At 42.0% G+C, this 25,134-nt stretch overlaps 1 protein-coding gene across 2 annotated transcripts in view; it reads right to left on the bottom strand.

Annotated features, from left to right (window-relative positions):
- Positions 1-5,899: 5,899 nt before the first annotated feature.
- The window catches only part of BEND4 (BEN domain containing 4), a 33,297-nt gene continuing 14,062 nt past the window's right edge, over positions 5,900-25,134 (bottom strand). The window contains exons 3-5 of one of the 2 annotated variants that reach the window (XM_086407730.1): positions 16,661-16,752; positions 13,737-13,906; positions 5,900-10,114 (exon numbers count right to left, since the gene is read on the bottom strand). In XM_086407730.1, the coding sequence (XP_086263856.1) occupies positions 10,105-10,114; positions 13,737-13,906; positions 16,661-16,752 (272 nt within the window). In that variant the 3' untranslated portion in view covers positions 5,900-10,104. Of the gene's footprint in view, positions 10,115-13,665; positions 13,907-16,660; positions 16,753-25,134 lie in introns of both variants that reach the window. The other variant, XM_086407729.1, reaches the window with a different exon arrangement.

Below are 25,134 nucleotides of genomic sequence, written 5' to 3'. Positions count from 1 at the left end.
CTTAAGAGGTAGTTACGGGCTTCCCTTGTGGCTCAGCTGGTAAAGAATCTGCCTGCACTGTGGGAGACCTGGGTTTGATCCCGTGCGTTGGGAAGATCCCCTGGAGAAGGGAAAGGCTACCCATTCCAGTATTCTGGCTTGGAGAATTCCATGGACTGCATAGTCCACATGGTCACAGAGTTGGACATGACTGAATGACTTCTACGTCCACTATTTTATCAGCGTTATTGTTGCCATTCTTTTTTCAGCCTTGAAGGTCTTCAAAGGTCAGTTTTACTGGCATGGGTGAAAGCTGGGTTTCTCACCTGGAGCTGGACTGCCTGGATGAGCACCTTGCCCTCAGCATGCCACCACCACTAGCTCTGTGACCTTGGGTCCATGCCTCTAAGATTAGTTTACTCATCTGTTGAGCAAGGGATCCTATTAAGTTTTCCTCACAGGCCGTAAGAAGATTCACGACAATGAGAGAAAGCATTAAACTACTGGCTTGATATGGTAACTATTCAAATTATTAAGAACTAAAATGTCATTTATGTAAAGAAGTCATCTCTCAGGATTTCAGGGAAGGGGAACCAAACAGATCCTTTGAATTCTCCAGCTTGTCCCTGTATCAGTTGTGACCAACTTCTTCCCCTGACTCCGTCTCCACCTTGGCTCTGCGCCCGGGGGCTGACCTGCATGGGCTCCCACCTGTTCCACTGCCCTTTGCTTTCCAGGTACTTTCGGCCGGAGGGGAGCATCGGGAGAGAGAAAGAGGGGGCTCAGGTGGTGATTCTTCCGGCTCCTTCCCTGCAAGCTTTGTGGAGTCCGACCACGTCTCCTCGCACGGAGACCACATCTCCTAGCAGGCACTCCCAATTCCAGCCCCACCGCTGCTCACCTCACTTCTTCAGGCTGACGACAGCACCCTGCCAACGCAAGGGCTAGATGCCCCTCCCCACTGTAGTTTCAGGCTAACCTGCTCACACCTTTGGACTGTGTCTTTATCAAATTCTTCTCAAATCGACTGTGCCATCTATTTCCTGACAGGCTGGTTCAAACACCAGGTGTGTATCACTAAGATGGTGTCTTATGTGAGGCCTGAAAAACAGCTTTAAGAGGAGGGAGGAATTATGAGAAAGAGTCAACCAGGGTTTGGGAGTACATTAAATTATATGTGAATAATTCCCTGAACTGGCATGTACTTTGGCTGAGATGCTCAGATTGAATTATCTTAGTGTGACAGAGACAGACATGTATTTTCTCTTTGTATGACTGATGCGGTTTTTAAAAAATATATTCAAAAATGAGTTGCTCAGTGGAACTTAGAATTTTCTCATAACAGGTGTTGGTCCTTTTTCTCCAAATAGTTACTTAGCTATCAGCTGTATTTATTCCATTCCTGGGACACAGTACCTGTATAGTGCCAGGCAATCAGGCTCTCAGTAAATATATTGTATGAATGTATAATCAACTTAAAAAGGGTTCATCCATGGTATAGAGTTCTGACAAGACAATGCACTGGTCATAGCAAACACCCTCTTCCAACAACATAAGAGAAGACTCTACACATGGACATCACCAGATGGTCAACACCGAAATCAGACTGATTATATTCTTTGCAGCCAAAGATGGAGAAGGTCTATACAGTCAGCAAAAAGACCAGGAGCTGACTGTGGCTCAGATCATGAACTCCTGACTGCCAAATTCAGACTGAAATTGAAGAAAGTGGAGAAAACCACTAGACCATTCAGGTATGACCTAAATCAAATCCCTTATGACTATACAGTGGAAGAGAGAAATACATTTAAGGGACTAGATCTGATAGACAGAGTGCCTGATGAACTATGGATGGAGGTTCGTGACATTGTACAGGAGACAGGGATCAAGACCATCCCCAAGAAAAAGAAATGCAAAAAAGCAAAATGGCTGTCTGAGGAGGCCTTACAAATAGCTGTGAAAAGAAGGGAAGCGAAAAGCAAAGGAGAAAAGGAAAGATATACCCATTTGAATGCAGAGTTCCAAAGAATAGCAAGGAGAGATAAGAAAGCCTTCCTCAGCGATCAAGGCAAAGAAATGGAGGAAAACAAGAGAATGCGAGACTGAAGATCTCTTCAAGAAAATGAGAGATACCAACGGAACATTTCATGCAAAGATGGGCACAACAAAGGACAAAAATGGTATGGACCTAAGAGAAGCAGAAGATATTAAGAAGAGGTGGCAAGAATACACAGAAGAACTGTACAAAACAGATCTTCACGACCCAGATAATCACGATGGTGTGATCACTGACCTAGAGCCAGACATCCTGGAATGTGAAGTCAAGTGGGCCTTAAGAAGCATCACTACGAACAAAGCTAGCGGAGGTGATGGAGTTCCAGTTGAGCTATTTCAAATCCTGAAAGATGATGCTATGAAAGTGCTGCACTCAATATGCTAGCAAATTTGGAAAACTCAGCAGTGAGCACAGGACTGGAAAAGGTGTTTTCATTCCAATCCCAAAGAAAGGCAATGCCAAAGAATGCTCAAACTACCGCACGATTGCACTCATCTCACGTGCTAGTAAAGTAATGCTCAAAATTCTCCAAGCCAGGCTTCAGCAATACGTGAACTGTGACTTTCCAGATAGATGTTCAAGCTGGTTTTAGAAAAGGGGGAGGAACCAGAGTTCAAATTGCCAACAGCCGCTGAATCATCAAAAAAGCAAGAGAGTTCCAGAAAAACATCTATTTCTGCTTTATTGACTATGTCAAAGCCTTTGACTGTGTGGATCACAATAAACTGTGGAAAATTCTGAAAGAGATGGGAGTACCAGACCACCTGATCTGCCTCTTGAGAAACCTATATGCAGGTCAGGAAGCAACAGTTAGAACTGGACATGGAACAATAGACTGGTTCCAAATAGGAAAAGGAGTACGTCAAGGCTGTATATTGTCACCCTGCTTATTTAACTTATATGCAGAGTACATCATGAGAAAGGCTGGGCTGGATGAAGCACAAGCTGGAATCAAGATTGCCGGGAGAAATATCAATAACCTCAGATATGCAGATGACACCACCCTTGTCAGAAAGTGAACTAAAGAGCCTCTTGATGAAAGTGAAAGAGAGTGAAAAAGCTGGCTTAAAGCTCAACATTCAGAAAACTAAGATCATGGCATCCGTTCCCATCACTTCATGGCAAATAGATGGGAAACAGTGGAAACAGTGGCAGACTTTATTTTTTGGGGCTCCAAAATCACTGCCGATGGTGACTGCAGCCATGAAATTAAAAGACGCTTACTCCTTGGAAGGAAAGTTATGACCAACCTAGACAGCATATTCAAAAGCAGAGACATTACTTTGCCAACAAAGGTCCATCTAGTCAAGGCTATGGTTTTTCCAGTGGTCATGTATGGATGTGAGAGTTGGACTGTGAAGAAAGCTGAGCGCTGAAGAGTTGATGCTTTTGAACTGTGGTGTTGGTAGAAGCCTCTTGAGAGTCCCTTGGACTGCAAGGAGATCCAACCAGTCCGTCCTAAAGATCAGTTCTGGGTGTTCATTGGAAGGACTGATGCTGAAGCTGAAACTCCCAATACTTAGGCCACCTGATGCCAAGAGCTGACTCATTTGAAAAGACCCTGATCTGATGCTGGGAAAGATTGAGGGCAGGAGAAGGAGAGGCCAGAGGATGAGACGGCTGGATGGCCATCACTGACTCGATGGACGTGAGTCTGAGTGAACTCCGGGAGTTGGCAATGGACAGGGAGGCCTGGCGTGCTGCGGTTCATGGGGTTGCAAAGAGTCGGACACGACTGAGTGACTGTACTGATGTAGTATGTAGTTTCCTCCTTTTTGGTAACTGAACACCACTCTGTTTTGTAGATATATCACATTTTATTTGTCCATTCATCACCTGATGAATGTAAATTGATTTCACTTTTTGGTATTGTAAGTAAAGCTCTTATGAATATTTATGTACAAGTTTTTGTTTAGACATATTTTTTCAGTTCTCTTGGGTATATACCCACTAGTGGAATTGATGGGTCAAACGACATTGAGCTTTTTAAGGAACTGCCAAATTGTTTTTCAAAGTGACTTACACCATTTACATTCTTACCAGCAGTGTATGAGTATTTCATCTTTCCATATTCTGATACGTTATCACATTACCTTTTTCATTGCTATTTCACTGTGGTTTAATCTGCATTTTCCTAATGACAAGTGGTGTTAAGCACCTTTTCACGTGCTTATCGGCCATTTGTATATATCTTCATTGGAGATATGTATATTTAGAACCCTTGCCCACTTTTAAATAGGTTATTTGTGCTTTAATTAATTAGGTTGTATTATTGTGTTGTAAAAGATCTATATATTCTGGCTACAAGTCTTTTATCAGATATATAATTTGTTAAGTATTTCCTCTATTCTATGGGCTTTTTGTTCTTTATGTTGCTTTTGGAAATGTAAAAGTTTTAACTTTGATGAAGTACAATTTATCTTTTTTTATCAGTTATACTTTCTGGTGTCGTATTGAGGAAAACTATTGCTTAACCCAAGATTTATTCCTGTTTTCTCCCAAGGGTTTTGTAGTTTTAGCTCTTCCATTTACTTTGAATTACCTTTTGCACATGGTATAAAAGTAGGGGTCCAACTTCATTCTTTTGGATGTGGATATCCTACTGACTCAGGATAATCTGTCCTAAAGGCTATTCTTTCCTTATTATCTTAGCACCCTTGTTAAAAATCAACTGACCACCAATGTAAACATTGTTTGCATTTCCATAAGAACTTTAGGATAAAGTGGTCAATTTCTGCAGAGGTCACCTGAAATTTGGTTAGGAACTACAATGGACTCGTAGATCAATCTGGGAAGTACTGCCATCTTAACAATATTGATTCCTCCACTTTACTATCATGCAGTATCCTCCCAGTTATTCAGAACTTCTAAAATTTCTTCCACTAATGTACTGTAGTTTGCAGAGTACAAGTCTGGCACTTATTTTTAAAAATTCATTCCTAAGGGTTTGTTTCTGATATGATTGAAAATAAAATTGGTTTTTAAATTTCAGAGTGTTGCTAGTGCATAGAAGAGTTGATTTTCATATACTGATCTTGTTTCCTGCAACCTTGCTGAATTTGTTCCTAACATTTGTTTGATTTGTAGCTTTTACTGTGTGACCTGCTACAAAATATTAAAAACCAAAGTGACTTAATAATCCTGTTTCAATGCTTTAGAATAGCAAAATAATTTAAATTTCATTTTAATTTATATTCCAATTCAAACTCAAATTATTTGGACTAAATTGCTTTTCCATCCAAAACTGCTGTTTAGGACACTCACCTTGTAGTGCAAAAATAAAACGTTTTCCCTAAATGAAAAAATGTATTAGTTTTTACTTGGTCTAACTTATGAATGATACATTCAGTCTCAATGTTCAATAGTATTTGGTATTTTAGATTCATTTTATGTAGTAACTAGTGGGAAGCCACCATGCCATCTTATTTAGCCATAGCTACTTTGCTTTTGTAATGAGGTCACTGTTCATAAACAATCAACATCTTTTCACTGTTAAAAGGTCAAGAGAAGAAACTGTAGTATTCGTCCTCTCCCTGAGCAATAGAACTACAGAAGCATGTATGTTTAAAGTGTGAATGCAGAAAATGCTGGACAGAAATTTTGGATCACATGTCACTTTCACTTCATCACTGGTTGTCCCCTTCATTCACTAGATCAAATGGATTTTTTGGACGAGTTCTGGTCAGTTCCCGGACATAACTATCTTTTATATGGGTATTAAGCATGTAACATTTTCTTGGCATTCTGAGTCATGCAGAAAAGCCCTAGTGTCAAGGCAAAAAAAAAAGTTTTGTTAAAGAAAAAAACACCCAGAAAAGCGTCTTGAATAAATTTGAGAAAGATGCAAAAAGCAAGTTAAAACACTTAACATAAACTTGACATTTATTGTGCAACTTTATCTCCAACAGAACAAGTGGCATTCTAGAGGTATATGAAGTAATAAAATCAATACTCCAGTTAGAACACCTGAAATAACTGGCTCTAGTAACAAATGTTGCTTATAATTAAAAATATTGAATGTTTAAAAAACTCTTATAACATTTTAAGTTCCTAAAAGAAATGTGCCTAACACTTAAAAAACAACTTACTCTTCTATATAAATTGTTCACAAAAAATCTTGCTATCCTGTATTACACTATGCATTTATAGCTTTATTAACATATCTCTAGTGGGTATTAACTCTACACAGTACAATCAAATAGAAATTATTAATAAAGAATCAACAAGACTTCAACAATAAAAATATCAGGATCAATGGATTTGTCACAGTTTCTGCACATGTGTTCTTCATAGAAAATAGAGTAAAGGCAAGTTGGCCCCAGTGTCAGGCTGCTACACGAGTTCCAGGGAGGAGACACACACAAAGGCAATGCCTACATGGGGCAGGGTCGGACTGGAGCAGCGACCTTCAGGGTTTCAGGACCCCTCTCACGGCCTGGCATGCCCTGTTCCCTAGAAACAAAGCCAGGCACTGATGGCCGAGGCAAGCTCTTGAAACTTCAAACACAGCCAGAGGTGTTAAAGCCACAACTAAAGGAAAGGATCAACAGATTACTGTATTTTCCTACAAAACCTTCACGACAATTCTCACAGTGACATCATGGTTAGAACCCTCTCTTCCAAACCAGACTCATCAAATCTAAGGCTACGAATACAACTGATGTGAAAAGTGAATGAATGCTGGCTAATGATGTCCAGTGCCACATCTAACATCTATCTGTTCCCAAAGAACATCACTTCACTGAGTTCAAAGTTTTGCTTTTATATCCCTGCATTTTTGTACTGGGAACCCTATGATGGAAATGTGAACAAATTAGTCATTTTATTCACTACTTCAATTAAACAACAAATCTATCCCCAAAGTGTTGATGGGTTTTGAGAACGGGAGAAAACTGGAACTATTGGAGAAAACTGAACGAGTCATTCCACTTTCTAAACCCAAAGATTTCCCCTTACTAGCTGAGTAATAATAAGCTCAATAAAATGGGATAACAATAACAGCCTAGGGAGTGCTTGTGAGGATTAAAATGAGAGGAGGCATAAAGTGCTTAGCAAAACACCTGCACACAGGACTCTGAACTATAAGCTATAGCTTTGTCAGTGGTTCTGAATGGGTCTGAAGAGTTTCCAATGCAGGCAAGACCCATCAGGCTACTTGTACTGGGCCAATTCTGACAATGAACATGCTTTTGAGTAAGTCATCTTAGCAGATGTATTTTTTATTGTAATTTGGGGAACTGTGATTCAGTGAAAGCCTAGTGCTTCTATTAGCCAGTTTTGGACAGTCATGAGGAAATTTAATCTGGTGCTTTTACCACAAAGATACAGTAATTCAGTGCTATCAATAAGCCGTACTGACCGAGCTGGTCGTTAGATGACTGAAGTCCTCTGAGTGTTCTCTGCAACTGAATACACCATGGAGGGTGAAAGTGGTCTCTAACAGGTAAATATACTCTTTATAGTTTTGAATTTTAATTAGGAGGCAAGTACTGGTGAGTTATTACTTCTGCACTTCATGTTGTCCAGCATTAATTCTTCACTGTTTAACCACTGGCTGATAATTCAAGTAACTGCAGAGGGCCCTCAACTGGGTGGCATTTTCCATATTATTTCAAGTGAAGTGGTTATTTTTATCCAGTACTTACATGACTGAAAGAAGCCATCACTATGTTTACAAAAATATATCATAATGATACATACTGCTGTTTAGAGACATTTCCACTAGCGTTCTGACTCAAGCATCCTATTTGACATGTTTTGCCAAGCAGTTTTGGCAAGTGTCACCACATTAAACACACACCAGCAAGACTTGCACCATATGTTGAAAATCACTATTACGTTTTAAAAATTGGTATATAAGAGCTGTCAAAAATTAGCATCTGTATGGTGAGATGACATAGCATTGAATGAGAAAAGTTTAAATGTTTTCTAAAAATGAAGCTATCCAAGAATGAGACTTTTTTAAAATGAATGAAATCTAAGAAAAACTAAGGAGGTGGTCTGTGGGCATCAGGTCAGGTTCTAGAGTTCACGTTGAGTGACAGAATTCAAATGAGGGCAATATTCACTTGTTTTTCTGAAAACAGTGCATGCTTCCTACTTGATACTCCATTTGTTTTCTGAGAGCATCAGGAGGTCAAGCCATTCAAAGCGGCAGGAAGATGCAGACATCATGAACTTGCAGATTCCCCAGTTTGTACTGTTGTCTAGATTTTGGGGAAAAAATCTGCTATTATAAGAATTTACTGGACATAATCATCCTATTGCTATCTGACACACGGGGAAGCTGGATCAAATAATATACTAATATATCACCTTATAATTCTGATGAAGGTCAATGAGTTTATGACTGACAGAAGACTACACAGTCAATGTTTGTGACTAACGAAGGGCTAAGAAAGATCCAGAATATAAAATCACCCACTTGCTCTACGGCTGTGAAGCAGCCACATATATAACATCTCTCAATTTCCCTATCAAAAGAGATGATGACTTTTTTTTTTTTAACAAATGCTCTAACGTTATCCTCTCCATTCCCAGTGAAGCCTAAAAAGCAGCAGCCTTTAATAAAAGCTGCCCATTTAGCCCTAAGCTTTACAAAGAATGCAGTTATCTGGATTAGGGTGATAAAGGAAGCCTCCCCTCCTACCCACACCTGAAGCAGAAACAGATTCTATCATCTCTAGAGCATCTGCTGACACGAAATGGTTCCAAAGACATTACTACAAACTTGAGCTCAACAAATTAAACTGGGTAAAGTAGTGGGGAAATTCAGGGGAATACTGGAGGGAAGCAAGTACAACAACTGGGGTGAAACATTTCCATTGGTGACAAAGAGAAACAAGATTTATGCAAATTCTAAAGATCAACTCAGCACAAAAAGACCCTCAAATTTCAGAGACATTACAAACACGCCCATTGCATAGTTGTCAGAATGGCCTTGAAACTGTGTGTGTACAATTCCAGAACAAATTCAGTGAACACCATCGGCCTCACCGTTTGTTTGGTCCTCAGCGCACCAAACGACTAGCTGATTGAAACTCTCATTGTGCAGCCCCTCACTTTGGCATTGTGTCAACAGAGCCTGATTTAAGGCTGTGGAAATTGTGCATCTATGAACCTACAAAGTTGAGCATTTGAAAATGGTTTTGGATCTTTGGATGTTTCTTGACTAACACAGTGAAAACTTTTACTGTTCGTCAACTCCAGAGATCATATAGTGCCTTCCTTATCAACACAGTAGAAATTTTATTTTTTGGTAAAAAGTAACAGAGAGAAACAGCTAGCTTCCAACTCATCATTGTCTAGAGGTGACCTCTGATCTCTGGTTTCTGTTTTAGTAACAGGTTCTTGTCAATGCAGACACAATATACAATGTCACCTATCCTATGTCTTTGCTGAGAAGTATAAATTCAAGTCTTTGGAAAACATAAAGACAACTTATCTGAACTAAAATGAGAATGCCTGTTCCGTGTCCCTCAGGACAATGCTGCGTCTCCAGCTTCTCCCATGAGCACCACACCAACCTCCATGGGGACCAGCCCTGCTCACGAAGCAGAGCTTACCTGAAGGCATCAGACAGGCGAACAAGAACTCACCTATCTTTTTTCACCCTCACCATCTAACTGAAATCAACTGTAGTTTTTTCTTTGTATAATATAGTATTCTGAAAACCTCTGCAGGCTCCATACACTTTCCAAACTTGTATTGGGAGCTGTTTGGCAGTAGGTCAAGAGAGTTAAGGTTTAGGATGTGTAAAGTCTGACAGAGTGACATGCTTTGGATTCTAAAGTGATGGTAACAGAACATTCACCATTGGAACTCGAGAGGACTGGCTGCTCGTGTGGAAAGATTTTGTCCACTAATCACCAGATCCATCCTGGGAATTTTTATTGAAGACTTCATCCTGGGAAGGCTGGTGATCGATCCCTTCATAAAAGGAACCTCCGTTGTGCAGGAAAGTGCCCACGGCTCGCCCCTGCCGGGCGTGACCCACAGCATCGCTGAACACTTTGTTTATCTGCTCCTCTGAGGGCATCCACCAGTCGGGGTTGGAGGTACAGTGCATCCTAATGAATTCTGTGGGAATATACACAACAGTAAAAAAGAAAAAAAAAAGAGAGAGAGAAACAGCTGGTTTTTGCAGTGGATGACAAGAAGGATGCTTAAACTTTAACAGCAGCTCTATAAGGAAAGCTTTATGGGACATCAGATGTAGTGCCATGATGACGTCACTTATTAGACTTTAAAACTTACACCATCTACATTTTCTACTCACGTGCAAAAATAAAAATTATGTGAGTGATCCCTCTAAGACACATTTGCTATGAATGGTAAATCTGATTTGTGAAGCATGGTCTGCACCATGCTAGGTTCAAACCCTGTTGTTACATGCCCACATTTTTAACTCTTTCCAGAAGCACAGCAAGTATCATTAGTATGGTATTCTTTAACCAGCTACTAATTTGTAGATTAAGTGCAAGAAAATAAAATCTCAGTAAGAACCTGCATAAGTTTTGGTTCAGAAGAGATTTCCACATTATTACAGGCTGTATTTATGTCTCTAATTATGATATCTATACATGTACTGACAAATATTTTTTAGATGAGTTTTCCTCTAAATATTTAATTTCACCAGATACAATTAGGAAGAGATAAGTGTATAAAGAGTAGCTAAGACTCCAGTAAAACAATCTTGGCCTCCCTCCAGCTGAGTTCAGATCAACCTATCCTGTTTTCTCAGTCAGGGGACATGCAGAGTTCCCATACAGCTGTTTCATTAATAACATGGGCATCTGAAAGCTGAACTGAGCACTCTGGAAAAGGTCCTAAGTCAAACTGTGTTTTTTTATTTTTTGCACAGCTGATTCAAAGTTCAGGGTGACTGCTGTTTACACATCATTTCTTCTCCAGCACTGCTCCCTCTATAAGACAATGGTTCTGGTCATAGGATTGGATTTGTCTGAAATTTATTTATGAAACCCTGATCCTATTTGCCCTTTGAAGCTGATGCTTTTAAGAACTTGGACCAGAAAAATCTCATGAACTGAACTGTGTCTATCTTAGCAGATAAACAGGGGCATTCCCTTCAATTTCATGCCTGAGGTGAGAGACTCGTTCATCTCGTTCAAGTCCCAGCTCCGGTGGCCTTCGCTGGGGTTGAGAACTGTGTTTATTCAGCATCTCATCCTGCAAAATCGTCAGGAACCAGATGGCTGATGGTGGGGTGCAAGCCTAGGAAACACCGAAGGACACCTACATCCTCAAACCCGGGTCATGGTCACTACAACGCTGAACAGAGAGAAAGCAAATGGGACCACTAGGGCTCACATAGCTAGATCTCTCCCTATTATCTTCCTTGTGTTCACACTTATTCCCAACTATAACTGTCCTCAGATCACCTCCAGCTAGGCTGTGAGCTCCACAAGTCAGGGATTCTGTTTTCTCCTCCTCTCTGCCTTTCTCAGGTCTCCTACCTCAAGTGTTTACAAGTATTCCATAACTGTTTAAGAAGTTCCCCTACCTCTGTCCAGATGCCCCATTCTCATAGGAACATAAAGAAATGAAAGAAAGGTGCCTGTGAGCAGAAATCAAGGCTAACTGTCGAGGGCGCTGTAGCCCTGCCACTCTGAGAACGTGCTGCTCTGTGATACCTACACTGCCCCCTCCTTAGCACCCACTGCTGTGACAGGACTTACTCCAACACTGTGCCAGATGATTACAAGCTCAAAGGAGAGGTCATTCTGTTACACAGACTGGAAGCATTGTCACATCCCTGACCCCTCTCTTCCTGCTGGAGTCAAACCACCCCAGGGAACAGGCCCGCCTAGAATTTGATTTCACTCCCTGAAGCACCCTGCTCTCCATCCCTCAAGTGTCCAAACATCTGCCACTTCCTTGGCCCTCCTACACTTGCTGACCACAAGGACGTCACCCTGGGAGTCATCACACCTCAGCCTTCAGGAAGGGAATCCCATTTAGGTCAAAGAAGGCCCCAAGATTTCAGCCTTTGGGACACACACAAGGGCTCTAACCAGCTGCCCTGACACATCAGCAGTTCCTGCCTATGCCTTCTCCACCCATGGGCAGGGGAGGCCTGTGCGTCCTGCGCAGCTCTCCTGTGTTGGAGAGTACATGTTCTGATTGGGCAGCCTGGGCTGCATCGGTGTCCCAGCGGGCCTGGCAGCATTCCCAGGGCAGCAACACTAGTGCTTTGGGATGTAAGTTAATCCCTCAGTTTCAAAGACTTGCTCATTAAAATGTAAAATGTTTAACAAGGATTTATGGAAAGGGACAGTGAGCCCCCTTATCCTGATTCTTCACAAGCCGCACGGCAAATTCCTGAATACATACTGAGCACGCTCTCAGCAGACCCCCTCCCCCTGCTAAGCTTACCACCCCTCTGGTACCTCTGTCTGCTCTGACGATATTGGGGAATAAAGGAACGTGTGGCTAGTTTGCTAAGACAGACACTGGAAATGTCCATCACCCAGACACTCTAAATGGAATTTTTAGACTGGCCAACAGGGGGCGCTCCAGCGCACCTGCGCCAAGTTGTCCATAATGGTGGCATCTTCATTCTAGGTGGCCTGTCAAGTCTGGGCCACCTGGATCAATCACCTGGGGAGGTTGCGAGGTGCAATAATGCGCGCCTCTCCTGTCCTCCCCCCCAGACCCGCTCAGTCGGAAGTTCAGGGTGGCTCTGGGGATCTCTGTTGCTAACGAATGCTGCACAGGCACCCTAGTCACTGTGGGCGTCAGGACAGGGGTGCGGGAGTGAGTGTCCTTCTGATGAGGAAGGCCTTATCAGTTATCAGGTTTTTCCACTGTGACTTCTTCACCAGGAAATATTTTGATTCCTATCAGGAGTAAATCATTATTAAGTCTTCCAAGCAATAAAATCACTCTTGAACTGTATACAAGTCAACACTCTGATACGGACTTTTCAGGTGTGAACAGAGCCTACGCTGGCGTTGTAACGTTTGCACTTGTCTGTGTTGATCTGCACCCACCCGGTCAACCATCTACATCTGGCCTCTTCCTCCTCACTCTCTGCCTGGCCTATCCGTAGTGTGCATCAGCTAGAGTCATCAGCTCTTAATACTGATGACATGGTGTTATCTGAGCAGTATTTTTTAAATACGGAAACTTAAAAAAAACTAGAACAGAATCTGACTGGGCGAGAAATACTTTAGGCCTATGGAAAATTAACTAAATAAATTTAAGGAGCAGGGGCAAGTATTCTCGACAAGGGTAGCTAGACTGGGGGAGGGTGCCATAGGCTTCAAATGAAAACGGGGTAAATTTTAAAATCCCTTGTCTTCTTTTCCTGTGTGCTTTACCCAGTGTTCCAGCTTTCCTGGAGGTGGCCTTCCCAGGCAGCAAAGAAAATCTGAACTTAAAGCGTGAAACATGAGGTGCTATGCAGTGCTTATGTGCCACTAAGCGCTAAAGCAAACAAAGAATTTTTAAAGAACTTCTCGATACCAAAGAGATGGGCTACATGAAGCCTACAAAGTCTCAGCGGAAAAAAACCAAAATACAGTCAAGGCTGAACACTTGCACGGGGAGCCACAGCCAATGCGGTGAAATGAGATCACAGATGGACACTGAGCGGAAGGATGCAGTACCTCGGAGGCATGTTACTTTAACTGGATCCAGAGGGCGTCTCTCAGGACCTGTCTCTCCTGACTGCACTGACCTTTTCCTTTTTCCAAGGCCGCATGAGTACTTAAGCTCATCGGTAGTGAAAACAAATCTGATGAGGTATCGAAGGAGCCGCCTCCCATCTTTCTTTGAAGAATTTACAGCCTCATCCCACTGTTTGCTCGTTATGTAGACAGGATAGTTGTTCAACAGCTGCTTGCTTCCCTGGAAAAGCGAAACATTTTCTCATTACCTACTTAGCTGGCCAGCCGGCAGCCCAGGCGATCTCCATTTCAAAGGCAAACATGCTTTTTAACCAAGTGGCTATGCTGACAATGAACCGGGTACTGAAGAGCACAAGTAATTGCTCACTCTCAAAACGGGCACTTTTCAAATTACATTTGCATTTTCTATAACAAGAGCCAATGAGGTTTAATGAACACCTTTGAAAGAGGAGCTATTTATAACTTGCATTTTAACAGGTAGGTTAAAACGTGTCAAGATCCAATGACAGGAAACACTATTTAAATATAACCTGTAACTTTCCTTTTCAATCTATTAAAATATGCAAAAATGACTTTGAAGAGTGTGATCAAACAGGTCTCCTCATCTTTTGGCTGGTGGTTAAGTACTTTTAGAAATGACGCTGGTGGGTTATTTCCATAAGGTCTTTTTTTTGTGTGTTTAATGTACCTAATATCTGATAGCTGTTGCATTTCAGTGAAACAGCATTAAAAAGTGAATTTAAAAAAAGTGGAATTGTGGAAACAGAAAAAAAATCACTAATAATAATGCAAAACAAGTTTCCTCAAATTATAGCTTCTGCAAATGCCACTATTTTATCAACTCAAAATTTTTCTTACTTTTCACCTTTATAATTTATGTCTGCTATAAAATTCCCAGGCTAAATAGCTGCAATGGGACTAATTATAGGAATTTCTGTAACATTTATAAGCCATGTTTAGTCAGTTGCACCTACACAACCATTATTTTAGTTCTGGTTGTCCATAAAATTCTACAGTCCAGGACAAATTAATTAACCCATGATCTCAGTTTTAATGTACTTCTCCCCAGTAATTAAGGTGTACAAAATAAAGAAGGGAAACTCATTCAGTTTTACAACTTTGCAAATTTACTATAGGTTATAAATTGGCACTGTTTGGGTCTCACAGGTTTTTATTTTAAAAAGTGCTCTGTTCACAAGGTCTGAGGAGGGCAAATGGTACAGGAGCCAACAGGAAAGGAAGAGACAGCAGACACAGCTATGAAACTGTCACTGGACTATACCCACAGAAACTCAGCACCGCAGTGTCATACTCCCGCGAAGTAGCAGGCGTGCGACTGAGTGTCCTTTTTATAGAAAGCAACTGAGGGACAGCGTTTGAGGTTTGAATTTAGTCAGTTTGGGTTTGAACTGAATCTTAGTTCTGCATCTTATTTGGTGTTTCTTGAGCAAGTTACTTCAACTGAGAGGAAGAACTAAGCTATCATAGGTTTAAACTATGAGTATTTGGGAGCATAAACCAGCCCTTGGCTGTGTCCTACATATGATCAAAAGACGGGCAGGAGCCCGGAGGTTCCTAAGGGCCTCTTAGCCCAGACTGCTGTTTCATGGCAGGAGGGGCGAGACAGAGGGTTGACTGGCATGTGTGGCAGTGCAGACAGGAAAGCGAGGCTGAAAGACGTAAGACCAAGGGGGTTAGGCAACCAATCCCGTGAGCCAGGCTACAGGGGACTGAGGTGTTGCCGATTCCCAGGTGAAACAAGACGTCCTCCACAAAGATAAGCAACAGAGGGTTTATGGCTGGGGGACGGGGAGGCAGATACTAATGAGGAACAATGTCTGTCACACAGCAGGTGCAATGAACATCTGTTGAATGACTACTGCAGGGACTCCCCTGGTGGTCCAGGGGTTAAGACTCTGTGCTCCCAGTCCAGGGGACACAGGTTTGACCCCTGGTCCGGGAAGATTCAACACACTGCAGAGCAACCAAACCCATGAGCTACAACTACTGAGCTACACTCTAGAGCCTGGGAGATGCAACAAGAGAAGCCACCACAATGAGAAGCCCACACACCAAAATGAAGAGTAGTCCCCACCTGCCTCAACTGGAGAAAGCCCATGCACAGCAACGAAGACCCAGCACAGTCAAAAATAAAATAGAGAAAGAAAGGGGAAAAAAGAGAAAGGAATGGGGAACCAGAAGGGAGTCCTGACACAAAGGCCTAGAGAAAGAGAGCAGGTGCAGCAGGGAGGAGAGGCGAGACTCTGGGGATGATGAGGGCTGGGAAATGGGCCCTGGACGGGACAACTGGGAGAGTAGCCTGGGGTGGGGAGGGGGCAGCTCTCTTAGAGCATTCTGACAAGGAGTGGAGGTGGAGCCAGACTACAGACAGGGCAGGGTGGGGGCAGAGCAAACGGAAATGAGACTGGAGAAATGAAGACAGATCAGTCTTTCAAGGGTTTGATCACTGAGGTTACCATTCAGCAAGTGCCTTCAATGACAGGCAACAGGGCTGAGGCCTGAACCTACCCTTCAAGGAGCAGGATGCGTTGTGGTGTTAGGATGAAAGTGCCGCAGGGTGCTTTGGGTGACGGAAGGAGAAAGAAAAGATAATCGTTGAGGGAGGGAGGGAGCATCAAAGAGGGGCTGATTTTCAGAGTGGGAAGACTTGGAACAAACACTGTCTCTGCCTGAGGGAATGACAGGTGGGTTCTCCCATTTCAGGTCCCTCTGAGCCAAAAGAATATTGCCCACAATATTGAACTTCTGTTTCCCGCCCTCAGAGTACAGAGGTGAATGTACTTCATGATGCATGGCCTTTCTCTGCAGGATATATCCTCACTCATAAACCTCAGAGTCTCCCAGGTCTTCTGTTAGCCAATCTGTTCTGGTGTATAGGTGGTTAAAAACCGAGATGCTTCATCTTAGGGCCCTTCCACATGGTGTACCGTTTACCTTGCCACTGGAGACCTACCTCGGTCGGCTGGTCAGCTGGCTGTGGGATCATGAGCTGGTTGTGGTGCTGGAGCACCATCTTCAGGTAATCTAAGACAGTCTGGCAGGGCACTGGGTGGAAGAAATTGCAACAATTGCACATGAGCTGAACTGTGCTGGGAAAATAGAAAGCTTTCTTTTAAGGTTTAAAAAGATTTTTGATGTAAACATCTAAAAAAAAAAGATTTTCTAAAGGAAACAGAATCTTCTTTCATTTGACATCCGCAGTTATTTCAGTTTGTAAACATGGAACAGATGCTACAGTTTGGGGAGAAATTTCGGGTTCAGCACAATTTAAGTCAAACTGACTCTAAGATGAATTTGGGTCAATAATAATGATGGCACACTGAACAAGTCACAGAACAGACATGTCTTCTCTGATTCAAGTTGTAACATGAGCACCCAATGGTGCTTTTGAAAATTAAGGTACTGAAGACTGTGATGTTTCACTCATTTAAAATCGATGATACAATGCTCATTATTAGTGCCATTCATCCCTAGTTCTTCAGGAAAGCAGTAAGTCATGCACTTTAGACCTGCTTCCTGACATGGACATGCCTGACCATGTAGCGCATCCTCTCTCCAGACACTCACCTGATCTGGTCCAATTCAGATTCAGTCAGTATGTATATCATTAACTGTTGTATTATATTTTTTGAGGCATAGTCTTATAGAGTTATCAAATAATTACAATAAAACTGAACACACGAGCCCAATATGGAGCCTGACATATTTTTGTACCACTGCAGAAATAATTCTTACATCTTAAGATTTATATTAGAGCCCTTTCTGGAGTATTAACTAATTGCTTTTAAAGGTCTCAGTAGATTAGTTAATAACCTAACTGACATGGATCACTGGCATTATCTGTCCTGGCTATGTGTTTTCTTAGAATGTTTTCATCACGTTAGAGAAAATAGTAAATATTTAACCTAAACCTTAATTTTAAAGTATTATCACTGAGCTTTCTTCACTTTTTCTCTCACATTTTTTTTTTTAAGAGAGCAAACTGAAGTTATCATCTTTATCCCCTGCTAACAGCTCTGGGTTTTTTTAGGTGACATTACACTGCAACATAAGAAATCACTGTATCAACATCCTTTGGGAGAATGTGAATGAGTAGAAGTAGGTTAGGAAATTTTTCTTCTTGCCAAGAAATATTTTCTTAAATAACATCCTTACAGATTTGTCTTACACATCAGTGTCACAGGTCACTCTTGCATAGTCATCTGAATATGTTCTTCAAATTAAAGAAGCATTTTGGGGACAACCACAAAAGTCAACAAAAAGAAGGCATATGTGTTTCAGTTTGAAGCAGGACTTTTACTAAGCCAAAGTTCAATAAAACCTGTCAAGTATCTCTAATTTTACCACTCTGTTAAAAGCCTAACTCACTTTAAAGTCCATCCTGATGTAACTAAATCCTGTGATTTACAATTCTGCCAAATCTCACCCAAATTCCTCTTAAGGGGTGCACTTACTGGATAACAGTTCTGTGTTCTGATGGACACTTTTACCCTGGATATGGCTGAGTAGGGAGTTTGAGTCACTGAGAGCTAGAAACTCCACTTTCTAAACCATACCATTTCTGCCCAGGTGTGCAAAGTTCATGGAAGAGTCTGAGCAAGCTAACTGAATGACAAACGGTACTTCCCATATTACTAGAGTCCATAAGCAAAAGTCCAACCACTTGTTCCATAAACAGACAATCCGACCCACTTGCTGACGCCACAGTGAGTCAGAGTGGATCTTCTGGCAACGGGAATCGATTACAGGAAAAGCGTAGAAGACTTGAGAAGCTAATGGAGACAGGAAACAGGTTTGCTATTGAGTTCTGGCTTTTCACTAACTGTGTGGCCTTTGGGATGCCATTTAACTTCTGTGTCTGTCTCTTCTGTACATTGCCAAATATAGGGGTTTCAGTAGCAGCAATGCAACTGTATATATGTCAGTGCATTGCCAAGCAATCTGCGTGAGGTATTATTCTGGATTTAGTTTGGAAGTTTTAGTAAAAGTTGTAAATACTCACCGACTAATTAGGATTTGAATGAAACTCCTTTTGCTGCTTTATCCATATTTTACATATGTTTACAGAAAAAATGTTTTAAGAACAAAATGCTTATAAAACTGAATATTCAGTGTGACCTCAACCGTGTTAAAAAATAATTATGTGCAAAGAGAAGAGATTGGAAAGAAATAAACCAAAGTGTCAATAATTAAAAATGATTTTAAAATTAAAATCATTTAAAAAAATTAATTTAAAATAATTAAAAACTTTATCCTTTACCATCCTTGTAAAGACCAATTAAAAAAAAATTTCTACAGTGGGCATGGACCATAATAACTTCAAAGTTGTTTAAAGAATGTCTACATAACTGTTATCTCCTCTTCCTTTGCCATCTATGACCTTCAGTGTTGCCTGTGTAAGCTTGGAGGCAGACTCTCCCATTTCTACATCCCCAATATTCAGGAGCAGTGATAACCTCTGAGCAAGGCCAGTTGACCCAAACATTCTGGAAGAAAACGGAATTTCACCTGCATTTACCGGCCATGGGGCTCTGCTGAAGGCAAGTGGGTCCTGCGGGCTGATATCTGGGCGCAGGGCTGAAGCCAGGAGCACTGAGGACAAGACTCAGCTCAGGTCTAGCTACTGGAATCGACTCTGGCTGCTGATTGTCTGAAAGGCTTGTTAAGTAAGGTTCTTCACAGAAAACTGCTCTCTTTGCCCTTGTTAAGGATGCTTGGGTGTCAAGTACCTAATTTTCCTGACAGATCATTGCATTAACGTCTTGATCAGCTTCTCTTCTTGTTCATTCTGCATTATTTAATCTACTCTGCCATATCATTGTTTTTAAAGACTCAAAACATTTACTCGAAATCCAGCACATACTGTTTTATAGGGAGAATGAAATTATTTACCATCCCGACAAGCATGCCATCTGTGTGCTGTACTAGTGTCTGTCCTAGTCACACTGTCTCTGGAGAGTATAAGTTCCTGAATTGTAAACATCTAGAAATAAACAGTGAGCTTTAAATATTACTCAGCCTACAGACACACGGCTGTTCTCTTGATAATGAAAATGTTCTGTCTCTGATTAATTTAACTGATATGTATAAATGTTATAACAGAACATACCTGAAACTGGGCTGGAAATCAAGGATGACTCTGACTTAAGTCTCTGCCCTCAAGAACCTTACATGGCCTGCCTCTCCTTGTACCAAGACACCAGGAGAGACAAAGAGTAAAAACTTGCCCTGCTACTGACTTCAAGAGAAGCAAGCATGATGTGCTATAGAAAGTGGTCAATTCTGCCTGGGAACTGGGGGACGGGTCTGTTAGGGAAGTGCCACCCGACTAGGGTACTGAAGGATGAGTAGGAGCTCCTCGAGTGGGGAAAAGGGAGGGTATGTCCTTCGACTGGAGGGACAGCAGAAGTTAAGGGAAGACCAGAAGCAAGCGGTAAAGAATCTGCCTGCCAGTGCAGGAGATGTGGGTTCAATCCCTGGTTCAGGAAGATTCCCTGGAGTAGGAGATGGCAACCCACCTCAGTATTCTTGCCTGGAAAATTCCATGCACAGAGGAGCCTGGCAGGCTACAGTCCATGGCATTGCAGAGTCAGACATGACTGAGTGATTGAGCACGCAGAAGCAAGTGCATGGAGGTTTAGGAATCATAAATTGTCCAGAGGGGTTGGAGCACTCGGGGCATGGTGGGAACTCAGGGGTGAGCCTCCAAAAATGAACAGGAAGACGCGGGTAGTGAAGGACATCATGCCGTGCCACACTACAGGTGCTGGAATTTACTCCGTGGACCACGTGAAGCAAAGAGGCATTCAGCAGAGGGTGATGTGGGCTGTTTCAACTGGGAGAGCCTGGGATTGAACAGATACTGCAAGAGGCCACGTTCTGAGTCAGGCGTGGATGAAAGCCGTGGGGAGAGAGAGGAGGACTCCATACCGATGGGCACGTACGAGGTGGAATCCAAAGGACAGAAGACTGACATGAAATAGGAACAGAGATGCTTATGAATGGAGCTGAAGTTCCCCACCCGGGTAACTAACTGAACGCTGACCTCTTTATCACCTCTTTACAACCACCACCAATCTAAGAAAACCACTTAAGATTTCTGTATTCTCAGGCACAGGACAGTGTCCCTCTCGGTCTCTTAAGGTTGCTCTGTACGGAGTGTTTCCTAGACGATCCTGCAGGCACTTCGTTGTTACTTGATGAACTTAATGCTTCAGCATTCCGGTATTACTAACCTCATGTTACAGAAAACAGAAACTGAGGCTCAGAACGGTTAAGCAATTTGCCCAAACCACTGCTAGCAAGTAGCAGGAGCAGGAATCCAAGCCCAGGTTTGACTCTAAAACCATTTTCTTCGGCTCATGCTCTTTTGTGTCCCACAGTCTCTCTCACAGCTTACAGCAAGAGCGGTGTGACTTTTACCAAATCCTAAGTCAAAGAACTCAATTGTTTACTCCTCTGTTCCTGTCACTTATCTAATTTTTTTTTACTCAGAACATATTTGTGTCTCTTCGTTCTCCCTAGAACGCCCGCATTAAATGTGATCACTGTGTTTGTCAGGACTGGAAGTCGACCTGAGCCTTCTCCCACAGGCACTTCTGGTGCGTGTGAGCTGGAGGGCAGTGCAAGCACGGTAGGCACTACCACAGAGACACTGCAGCTCCTCCAGGGGCTTTTTGTTCTTGCAAAACTAGTTATCCAGAAACTGACAGATTTATCTTTTTAAAACCTTCTTAGAATATCCTTAAGATCAGACTGCGTAATTCAAGGCTAGTTCTCCAGCGTGTAGCCTTGTGAGTTAGTACAATTGATCCTCATTATTTGCAGACTCTGTACATTTGCCTACTCGCTAATGGACTTCACAGGTGGTGCTAGTGGTAAAGAACCTACCTGCCAATGCAGGAGACATGAGAGACTCAGGTTCGATCTCTGGGTCGGGAAGATGCCCTGGAGGAAGGCCTGGAAACCCACTCTAGTATTCTCGCCTGGAGAATCCCATGGACAGAGGAGCCTGGTGGGCTACAGTCCATAGGCCGCAGAGTCGGACACGAATGACGTGACTTAGCGCACACGACCCACTGACACGAATCTGTAATGGTCAAATTAGCACTGGTGGGCTTTGGCAGGTCACCAAGAAACCCGAGCTGCTGGGATCACACACTCTCAGCTGAGGCTGAGCACGGATACGTTCTGCCCGCTTCTTTCAGCCCTCATATGACAGTGAGGGTTCTTTTCATGGTCTAGTTAGTGCCATGCTTTTCATTTTCGTGCTTTTCCTGTTGGTGATTCTGCTAAAGTGGGTCCCAACGCAGGGCTGAAGTGCTGTCTAGTGTCCTGAGCACGAGGCTGGGACGCGCTTCCAGGGGAGACGTGTATTAGATAAGCTTTGTTCAGATGTGAGGCACAGCACTGTGAGTTCAGTGTCAACTGACCAGCACTATATATTAAACAAGGCCCCTTTAAACAAAAATATACTTAAAATGAGGTTATGAATTGATTGGTTGACAAAAACATTGCGACCTGAGGCTGCACAGAATACAGTGAATAACAAGAATCGACTATATTTTGAGGGTGGAAGAGGGTAATAAACTAGCTCTGTAAAATGTGAACATTAATTTTTGGACTTATAAAGATAAATTGAGACGATAAAAAATGTACATTTAAAAAAGGAGAATGTTCTTTAATAATATCAACAGTTAAGTCTACCTTCCCTATATCTGCACTTAGAAAATTTGAAGGTATTTTTAATGTCATAGTTATTTTACTTTGCAAGTTACCATTATTTCTAAAATTTTATTGTAGTTGATTAACAATATCATGTTAGTTTCAGGTGTACAGCACAGTTATTCAGTTATATATGCATGAAAGTGAAAGTCACTCAGTCGTGTCCGACTCTTGAGACCCCATGGACTGTAGCCTGCCAGGCTCCTCTGTCCATGGGATTCTCCAGACAATACTGGAGTGGGTTGCCACACCGTCCTCTAGCAGATCTTCCTGACCCAGGATCAAACCTGCAATTTTATGTCCTACATTGGCAGGCAGGTTCTTTACCACTAGCACCACCTGGAAAGCCCTCAGTTACATATAAATGTGTGTGTGTGTATGTATGAATATATATATATGTATGTATTTTTTCCCAGATTATTTTCCCATATAGGTAATTACATAATATTGAGCACAGTTCCTGGGTCTACATAGCAGATCCTTGTTGGTTATCTATTTTGTATAGAGTACTGTTGGAAGTGGTTTTTTAATTACCATATATTATGTTTTTAATACCAACATTTTATCATATTTTAAAATCTCTAAACTTGGTGTTCAAAGACAATTATAAAGGGCAATTAAGATTTGAAGTGTTTCTTCTTAATGGAACATAAACTATTGGTGTGTCTTACATTCAATGAAGGTTGAAATTAGATGAAATATGGTATTTTATACCCATCTCCTTTATGAGTTCCCTTTAACCAGTGCTGACTGCAAGCTTTCTAAATAAAAGTGACTACTGTAACTTAATACCTTCTCCACTGAGATGTCTGCCCATCATTTTTCTTCTTTTAATAACTTCTCAGCTCTTTGTATCCCTGACCCCAGTATCTTCCTTTTGTGACTTCTTTCTTTTAACCTATTTCTTAAAAAAAAAAAAAAAAACTTCCAAAGACTCTGTAATTTCTAGTGTGATGTAGTTATCTAGTGTAATGTCAAGTGTAACTTCTAATACAAAAGAAAATGTGCTAATGCTACCTCCTGGGATAAAATGTTAAGTTACCTACATCTGCAAATAACTCTGGAAAGTAAGTTACAGAGTACTTTCTAGAAGCCCCTCGCTTGCATGTAGCTGATACTCAATACAACTTTGTTGGATGTTTCACAAATAATACAATAAACAAAGGCTGTCTCAGGTGGTGCTGGAAAGAACACCTCTTCCCAGTCTCTTTCCTTGAGGTGAGGGCTGTCGCCTTCCTGTCCCCCTCTTATAGCTAAAAGTACTTTCCCCCTGTAGACTAAATAGACTCATTTCTTTTGAATTCTTAGTTCAAGAACTACTCCCAGGTATGAATGCCTTATTTTGGGGAAAAACAAGAAACTGGAATCTCAGAGCTGCTCAACAGCATGACTCTGGAGAGAGGGACGTGCTCGAGGAACTCCGCCCCTACTGCAACCCACGACAGGTGCCCCCATCATGTCCTGCACCTGACTCCCTCTGCTCACTCTGCATGCTCCTCTCCTCTTTGTACTCATCCACCTGCTTGGCTGCAAGAAGAGTGATCCTATGACACAAGGGCAGATCCTACGAAAAGAAAGCCCCAGGTCCTTCCACGGAAATATACTGGCCTCTAGGATAACAAAGGCCCACTGTGATTGCTGGGAAGCATGGATACTGCTTAGGGAAAACTGACCCCAAGTCTCACAGGAAAGTTACTGCTTGCAAAATACTCTTGTTATGTGCAAAACCAGACATTATCTGCCACACTTTTCTTCATATGGGTAAAAAATAACAGATTCCCCTGACCCCCAACACCAAAGGGATACTAGCTCAGAACAGCTAGCCAGACTGGTTTCTTGGGTGATCACCTACAGTCTGGTTTGTGTTTAGCCAAAGATGGAGCTTGGGGGGTGAGGGCAAGAGCTCAATGATGTCCTTTTGATTCAAGTTTTCATCTTAAGTGGCACTTTCAACCTGACGCCCAACACTCATGTCCCTAGGCAATAAACCCATGAGTCAAGTAATCAAAAATAGCTGGTCTTTCCTGCATTTCACACTGTTTTTCACTATACGTAATGGACAAAGTGACTTTTACCTATATAGTTGAGTTTCAGTCTGGGCTAAAAGCAACTAAACTCATCGACATTTAACAAATCAGTGAACTAAAATGGACCTAAAGGGGCAAATTTAATTTAATGACCATTATACCTACTACTGTGGGCAAGAATCCCTTAGAAGAAATGGAGTAGCCCTCATAGTCAACAAGAGTCTAAAATGCTGTAGCACTTGGGTGCAATCTCATGAACGACAAAATGATCTCTGTTCATTTTTAAGGCAAACCATTCAATATCACAGTAATCCAAGTCTGTGCCCCAACCACTGATGCCAAAAAAGCTGAAGTTAACATTTCTATGATGACTTACAAAACGTTCTAGAACTAACACCAAAAAAAGATGTCCTTTTCATCATAGGGGACTGGAATGCAAAAGTAGGAAGTCAAGAGATACCTGGAATAACAGGCAAATTTGGCCTTGGAGAACAAAATGAAGCAGGGCAAAGGCTAATAGAGTTTTGTCAAGAGAACACACTGGTCACAGCAAACACCCTCTTCCAACAATACAAGAGATGACTCTACACATGGGCATCACCAGATGGTCAACACTGAAATCAGACTGATTGTATTTTTTGCAGCCACAGATGGAGATGCTCCATACAGTCAGCAA

The sequence above is a fragment of the Bos grunniens genome, chromosome 6, assembly GCF_055505025.1.
Source record: "Bos grunniens cultivar Pamir isolate PY7600 chromosome 6, Bosgru_T2T1.0, whole genome shotgun sequence".
NCBI classification, from domain to species: Eukaryota; Metazoa; Chordata; class Mammalia; order Artiodactyla; family Bovidae; genus Bos; species Bos grunniens.
The sequence above is the reverse complement of the archived record's forward strand: the minus strand, read 5'-3'. Positions and strand labels throughout refer to the sequence as shown.